Source organism: Salvelinus namaycush, chromosome 1 (genome assembly GCF_016432855.1).
Source record: "Salvelinus namaycush isolate Seneca chromosome 1, SaNama_1.0, whole genome shotgun sequence".
Taxonomy (NCBI): domain Eukaryota; kingdom Metazoa; phylum Chordata; class Actinopteri; order Salmoniformes; family Salmonidae; genus Salvelinus; species Salvelinus namaycush.
Window position 1 is genome coordinate 79876252 of NC_052307.1, and position 7788 is coordinate 79884039.

Sequence of the window (7788 nt, forward strand, 5' to 3'; positions counted from 1 at the left end):
ACTCACTAGTTATCAAACACAACTCATTAGTTATCAAACACAACTCACTAGTTATCAAACACAACTCATTAGTTATCAAACACAAGTCACTAGTTATCAAACACAAGTCACTAGTTATCAAACACAACTCACTAGTTATCAAACACAACTCACTAGTTATCAAACACAACTCATTAGTTATCAAACACAACTCATTAGTTATCAACAAACTCACTAGTTATCAAACACAACTCACTAGTTATCAAACACAACTCACTAGTTATCAAACACAACTCACTAGTTATCAAACACAACTCATTAGTTATCAAACACAACTCACTAGTTATCAAACACAACTCATTAGTTATCAAACACAACTCACTAGTTATCAAACACAACTCATTAGTTATCAAACACAACTCACTAGTTATCAAACACAGCTCACTAGTTATCAAACACAAGTCATTAGTTATCAAACACAACTCATTAGTTATCAAACACAACTCACTAGTTATCAAACACAAGTCACTAGTTATCAAACACAACTCACTAGTTATCAAACACAACTCATTAGTTATCAAACACAACTCACTAGTTATCAAACACAGCTCACTAGTTATCAAACACAAGTCATTAGTTATCAAACACAACTCATTAGTTATCAAACACAACTCACTAGTTATCAAACACAAGTCACTAGTTATCAAACACAACTCACTAGTTATCAAACACAACTCACTAGTTATCAAACACAACTCACTAGTTATCAACAAACTCACTAGTTATCAACAAACTCACTAGTTATCAAACACAACTCACTAGTTATCAAACACAACTCACTAGTTATCAAACACAATTCACTAGTTATCAAACACAACCTCACTAGTTATCAAACACAATTCACTAGTTATCAAACACAACTCATTAGTTATCAAACACAACTCACTAGTTATCAAACACAACTCACTAGTTATCAAACACAACTCACTAGTTATCAAACACAACTCACTAGTTATCAAACACAACTCACTAGTTATCAAACACAATTCACTAGTTATCAAACACAACTCACTAGTTATCAAACACAATTCACTAGTTATCAAACACAACTCATTAGTTATCAAACACAACTCACTAGTTATCAAACACAACTCACTAGTTATCAAACACAACTCATTAGTTATCAAACACAACTCACTAGTTATCAAACACAACTCACTAGTTATCAAACACAATTCACTAGTTATCAAACACAACTCATTAGTTATCAAACACAACTCACTAGTTATCAAACACAACTCACTAGTTATCAGACACAACTCACTAGTTATCAAACACAACTCACTAGTTCTCACCAATTAACCCCTTAATTGGTTATGGGGTCAATTGGAAAAAGCACCTTCAATCTACACAGATCTACTGGTGTATTATAGTGCTTCCTCCACTTGATATGTTCTACACAAATCCCTGGTAATTTGGTTTTGAGGCTGAGATGGCCCCTAACTATCATCTGAAAAATACTCAGCAACAGAATTGGAAGCTGCCTTGAAATATACTTTATCCAAATAAAATGCATTTTGGTGTATCTTATATGGTTAACCTGGAGTTATTTCCACAGAGTACTGTGAAGGTATGACCAGGGTGGATGCCTGCCCCCCCATCTCTCTCTTTTCTCCTCCTGCCGCTCTCTCTTCCCTCATGCCTATCCCTGTCTCTCCTGCCCAGACCTTGGCTGGCTGTACTGCTGTGTTGATCTCTGTCCAACAGCTCTGCCTCGAAGCGTTGTTTAAGCAGTTGGCTTATCCCCCTCTCCCTCCCTCTTTCGCCCTCCCTCCTTCCCTCCTGTCTTTCCTTCTGTCTCTCTGCTCTCTCGCCATTCTTCCTTCACTAATGCCTTTTCCCCTCTCTCGCTCTCCCTCTCTCCTCTTCCCCCTCTCTCTCTGTCTCCCTCCCCCTCTCCTCCTCTTCCCCATCTCTCTCTGTCTCCCTCTCCCTCCCTCTTCCCCCCTCTCTCTCTCTTTCTCCCTCTCCCTCCCTCCTCTTCCCCCTCTTTCTCTGTCTCCCTCTTTCTCCCTCTCTCTCTCTCTGTCTCCCTCTACCTCCTTCATCTTCCCCCCTCTCTCTCTCTGTCTCCCTCTCCCTCCCTCCTCTTCCCCCCTCTCTCTCTCTGTCTCCCTCTCCCTCCCTCATCTTCCCCCCTCTCTCTCTCTGTCTCCCTCTCCCTCCCTCCTCTTCCCCCCTCTCTCTCTCTGTCTCCCTCTCCCTCCCTCCTCTTCCCCCCTCTCTCTCTCTCTGTCTCCCTCTCCCTTCCTCCTCTTCCCCCCTTGGCTCTTGCCTACCACTCTCACATTCCCTCTCCCCTCCTCGCTCTTAAGCTCCCTCCTCTCCTCTTGTCTATCCCTCTCCCCTCCCCTCTGGTTTCTTGCTCTCCTGTCCAAGACACTGTTGGGCTCTGTCTCTAACTGCTCTGCCCTGTGAGCAGCAGGTTGAATCAGTTGGCTGTTCAGGGAGTTTTAATGAGAAACTGAAAGGGTGAGAAACAGAGGCTGAGTCCCAAAGGGCACCCTATTCCCTACATAGTGCCCTACTTTTTATCAGGGCCCGTAGGTCATAAGTCAACGGTAGTGTACTATGTAGGGAATAGGGTGCTATTTTGGATGCATATAGAAAAACAGCATTACAATTCTCTGGTACTGTCCGGTCTCTCTCAGAGCTAAACCAGCTAGCACAAAGCCAAGAGAAACATGGGAGGTGGCATTGTCAAAAGGAAGCTTGTTAACGTGTCTTTAACCTTTCAAACATGGTAGTGAGCCGCTCAACAGCATGTGTACAACTCAAAGACTTAATTAGACCTAAAATCCACAAAAATCCCCACAAGGATAGTAAAACAAGGAAAATTCTCCCTCGTGGAGTTATCATTTCCCACGTCCCCATGAGGACAAAGGCTATTTTAAACTTAGGGGTTAGGTTTAGGGTAGAGGTCGACCGATTAATCGGAATGGACGATTAATTAGGTCCGATTTCAAGTTTTCATAACAATCGGAAATCGGTATTTTTGGACACCGATTTGGCCAATTTAAAAAAAATATATATATTTTTTTTTTTACACCTTTATTTAATCTTTATTTAACTAGGCAAGTCAGTTAAGAACACATTCTTATTTTCAATGACGGCCTAGGAATGGTGGGTTAACTGCCTCGTTCAGGGGCAGAACGACAGATTTTTACCTTGTCAGCTCGGGGGATTCAATCTTGCAACCTTACAGTTAACTAGTCCAACGATCTAACCACCTGATTACATTGCACTCCACGAGGAGCCTGCCTGTTACGTGAATGCAGTAGAAGCCAAGGTAAGTTGCTAGCTAGCATTAAACTTATCTTATAAAAAACAATCCATCAATCATAATCACTAGTTAACTACACATGGTTGATGATATTACTAGTTTATCTAGCGTGTCCTGCGTTGCATATAATCGATGCGGTGCGTATCGTTGCTCCAATGTGTACCTAACCATAAACATCAATGCATTTCTTAAAATCAATACACAGAAGTATATATTTTTAAACCTGCATATTTAGCTAAAAGAAATCCAGGTTAGCAGGCAATATTAACCAGGTGAAATTGTGTCACTTCTCTTGCGTTCATTGCACGCAGAGTCAGTGTATATGCAACAGTTTGGGCCGCCTAATTTGCCAGAATTTTACGTAATTATGACATAACATTGAAGGTTGTGCAATGTAACAGGAATATTTAGACTTATGGATGCCACCCGTTAGATAAAATACGGAACGGTTCCGTATTTCACTGAAAGAATAAACGTTTTGTTTTCGAGATGATAGTTTCCGGATTCGACCATATTAATGACCTAAGGCTCGTATTTCTGTGTGTTATTATGTTATAACTAAGTCTATGATTTGATAGAGCAGTCTGACTGAGCGGTGGTAGGCAGCAGCAGGCTCGTAAGCATTCATTCAAACAGCACTTTCCTGCGTTTTGCCATCACCTCCCGAGATTAGGCTGGTGTAACCGATGTGAAATGGCTAGCTAGTTAGCGGGGTGCGCGCTAATAGCTTTTCAAACGTCACTCGCTCTGAGACTTGGAGTAGTTATTCCCCTTGCTCTGCATGGGTAACGCTGCTTCAAGGGTGGCTGTTGTCGTTGTGTTCCTGGTTTGAGCCCAGGTAGGAGCGAGGAGAGGGATGGAAGCTATACTGTTACACTGGCAATACTAAAGTGCCTATAAGAACATCCAATAGTCAAAGGTTATTGAAATACAAATGGTATAGAGAGAAATAGTCCTATAATTCCTATAATAACTACAACCTAAAACTTCTTACCTGGGAATATTGAAGACTCATGTTAAAAGGAACCACCAGCTTTCATATGTTCTCATGTTCTGAGCAAGGAACTTAAACGTTAGCTTTCTTACATGGCACATATTGCACTTTTACTTTCTTATCCAACACTTTGTTTTTGCATTATTTAAACCAAATTGAACATGTTTCAATATTTATTTGAGGCTAAATTGATTTTATTGATGTATTATATTAAGTTAAAATAAGTGTTCATTCAGTATTGTTGTAATTGTCATTATTACAAATACATTTTAAAAAATCGGCTGATTAATTGGTATCGGCTTTTTTGGTCCTCCAATAATCGGTATCGGTATCGGCGTTGAAAAATCATAATCGGTCGACCTCTAGTTTAGGGTTAAGGTTACAATTCTGGTTAGGGTAAGGGGTTAGTGGTTAAGTTTAAGGTTAGGGTTAAGATCAAGATTATGGTAAGGGTTAGGGGTTAAGGAAAACAGGATTTTGAATGGAAATTAATTTTAGGTCTCCACGACGATAGAATAACATAATATGTGTGTGTGTGTGTGTGTGTGTGTGTGCTTGTGTGTGCTTGTGTGTGTGTGTTCATGTATACATGCATATGAGCGTGTCAAGCATCCTTACCATGTTCATGACGGTGAGCAGGAATCTCTGTGCGGCCTCTGCTCCGTGGTACTGCACCATGTCTGAGTCTGCCACCACCACCGTCTCTACCGTATACAACCCATTCAGATGGATGGCGTTCCTCCTTCTACGGCCCTCCTCCACTCCCTTCTGCCTCTTCTCCTTCTTCCTCACTAGCACAGGGGACAGAGACACACACATGATTGATTATTATTTGCTGTTCCACCATAGCCTGGTCCCAGATCACACCAAACCACTAGGAGTTTGCAAGACAACACAACAGATGTGGTCCCAGGCTATGTTTACTACATCTTAACAAGACAACACAACAGATGTGGTCCCAGGCTAGGTTTACTGCATCTTAACAAGACAACACAACATATGTGGTACCAAGCTAGGTTTACTGCATCTTAACAAGAAAACACAACATATGTGGTCCCAGGCTAGGTTTACAGCATCGTTGTCAGGATTTGGCCAGGATTGTTCAGGTTTTGGTCACTAGATGCCCCCATTGTGCTTTTTTGACCCTTTTGTTTTTTCCCCTGTTCCAGTTATTATTTGCACCTGTGCCTCATTTCCCTTGAAAGTATTTAAACCCTTTGTAACGGCTGTCGTAGTCGTTCTCCTCCTCAGACGAGGAGGAGCATGGATCGGACCAAGATGCGGATTGGTAAGTATTCATTATTTAATGGAAAAACAACAAACACTACAAAATACAAAAACCAACAAACGTGACTAACCCGAAACAGTCCTGTGTGGCCCAAACACTGACACAGGAACAAACACCCACCAAACACAAGTGAAACCCTGGCTGCCTTAGTATGATTCTCAATCAGGGACAACGATTGACAGCTGTCTCTGATTGAGAATCATACCAGGCCGAACACAAAATCCCAACATAGAAAATCAAACCTAGACCAACCCACCCAACTCACGCCCTGACCAACTAAAACAAATACATGACAAAGGAAAACAGGTCAGGAACGTGACACCCTTAGTGTTCCTCAGTTCTTTGCTCTGTGTTTGTATGTTAGCACCCAGCCCCAGCCATGTTGTGAACATTTGTTTCTCTAGTTGGATTTTCTTGAGGTACTCTGGTTTTGTTTGGTTTATTTTTGATTATTCTTTTGAGGTTTGTTTTTTCCCTGCTGTTCTTACCACTTTGTGGATTTTTCCTTGTGTCTTGGAGGATATACATTTTTTCTCTTGGAATTACTTTTGACGTTGTGGATTTATATTTTTTGCCTGAAGATCTTTTCCTTTTTACTTTATTCTCACCTCCGCCCTCAAGGACTCCTTCACCCTTTATCTGTTCCCCACCGACCCTGGTCCCATATCTCGTTGGACTTTATTACTGACCTTCCTCCGTCCCATGGTAATACTACTATCCTAGTCATCATCGACAGGTTTTCTAAGGCGGCCAGGTTCGTCCCCTTGACTAAGTTACCTTCTGCCAAGGAAACGGCTGAGTTGGTGATTAACCATGTGTTCCGAGTCTTCGGCATTCCTCAAGATATGGTTTCCGACAGAGGTCCCCAGTTCGCCTCAAGGTTTTGGAAGGCCTTCTGCCAACTCATAGGGGCCACTGCCAGTCTATCTTCAGGGTACCACCCGGAGTCCAACGGCCAAACCGAGAGGATGAATCAGGAGCTGGAAACCACCCTCAGATGTATGGTCTCCAACAACCCGTCCACATGGTCGTCCTTCATTGTCTGGGCCGAGTACGCGCACAACACCTTGCGCTCCTCCTCCACTGGTATGTCCCCGCACGAGTGTCAGTTTGGCTATGCCCCTCCATTGTTCCCGGACCAGGAGGCAGAAGTCAGAGTGCCTTCAGCCTTGAGGTTCATCAGACGCTGTCGGCTTATGTGGAAGAAGACCCGTCTTAATCTTCTGCGTTCCTCACAGTGGTACCCACGACAAGCCAACAGACGTCGCTGTCCCGGGCCTACCCTGCGCCTCGGCCAGAGAGTCTGGCTCTCAACTAAGAACTTACCGCTACGGGTGGAGTCTCGCAAGCTGTCCCAGAAATACATCGGTCCCTTTAAGGTTGCCAAGAGAGTGAATCCCGTTACTTATCGCCTGCACTTACCCAGATCCCTTAAGATTAATCCCACGTTTCAAATGTCTTTATTAAAACCTGTTGTTTTTTCTCCCCTTATCCCGGCAGGCAGACCTCCCCCTCCGCCCCGTGTCATCGGAGGCCAGTCGGCTTATACCGTCCATCGGATACTGAATTCCCGCCGGGTGCAGCGGTCCTGGCAGTATCTGGTGGACTGGGAAGGCTACGGTCCCGAGGAGCGCTCCTGGGTTCCTGCCAAAGACATACTGGACCCTGACCTCATTCGTCAGTTCAGGGTCCTCCACCCTGAGAAGGCTGGTAGGAACGTCAGGAGTCGTTCCTAGGGGGGGGGATTCTGTCAGGATTTGGCCAGGATTGTTCAGGTTTTGGTCACTAGATGCCCCCATTGTGCTTTTTTGACCCTTTTGTTTTTTCCCTTGTTCCAGTTATTATTTGCACCTGTGCCTCATTTCCCTTGAAAGTATTTAAACCCTTAGTGTTCCTCAGTTCTTTGCTCTGTGTTTGTATGTTAGCACCCAGCCCCAGCCATGCTGTGAACATATGTTTCTCTAGTTGCATTTTCTTGAGGTACTCTGGTTTTGTTCTTGTTTATTTTTGATTATTCTTTTGAGGTTTGTTTTTTCCCTGCTGTTCTTACCACTATGTGGATTTTTTCTTGTGTCTTGGAGGATATACATTTTTTCTCTTGGAATTACTTTTGACGCTGTGGATTTATATTTTTTGCCTGAAGATCTTTTCCTTTTTACTTTATTAAACCACCGTCTCTAGTAC

At 42.9% G+C, this 7788-nt stretch overlaps 1 protein-coding gene across 1 annotated transcript in view; it reads right to left on the minus strand.

The window, feature by feature from the left end:
• Positions 1 to 6970, minus strand: part of adamts17 (ADAM metallopeptidase with thrombospondin type 1 motif, 17) — a 177456-nt gene extending 170486 nt beyond the window's left edge. The window contains exons 1-2 of the mRNA XM_039000368.1: positions 6931 to 6970; positions 4935 to 5107 (exon numbers count right to left, since the gene is read on the minus strand). Coding sequence (XP_038856296.1) covers positions 4935 to 5107; positions 6931 to 6970 — 213 coding nt within the window. The remainder of the gene's footprint in view (positions 1 to 4934; positions 5108 to 6930) is intronic.
• Between the last annotated feature and the right edge of the window lie 818 nt (positions 6971 to 7788).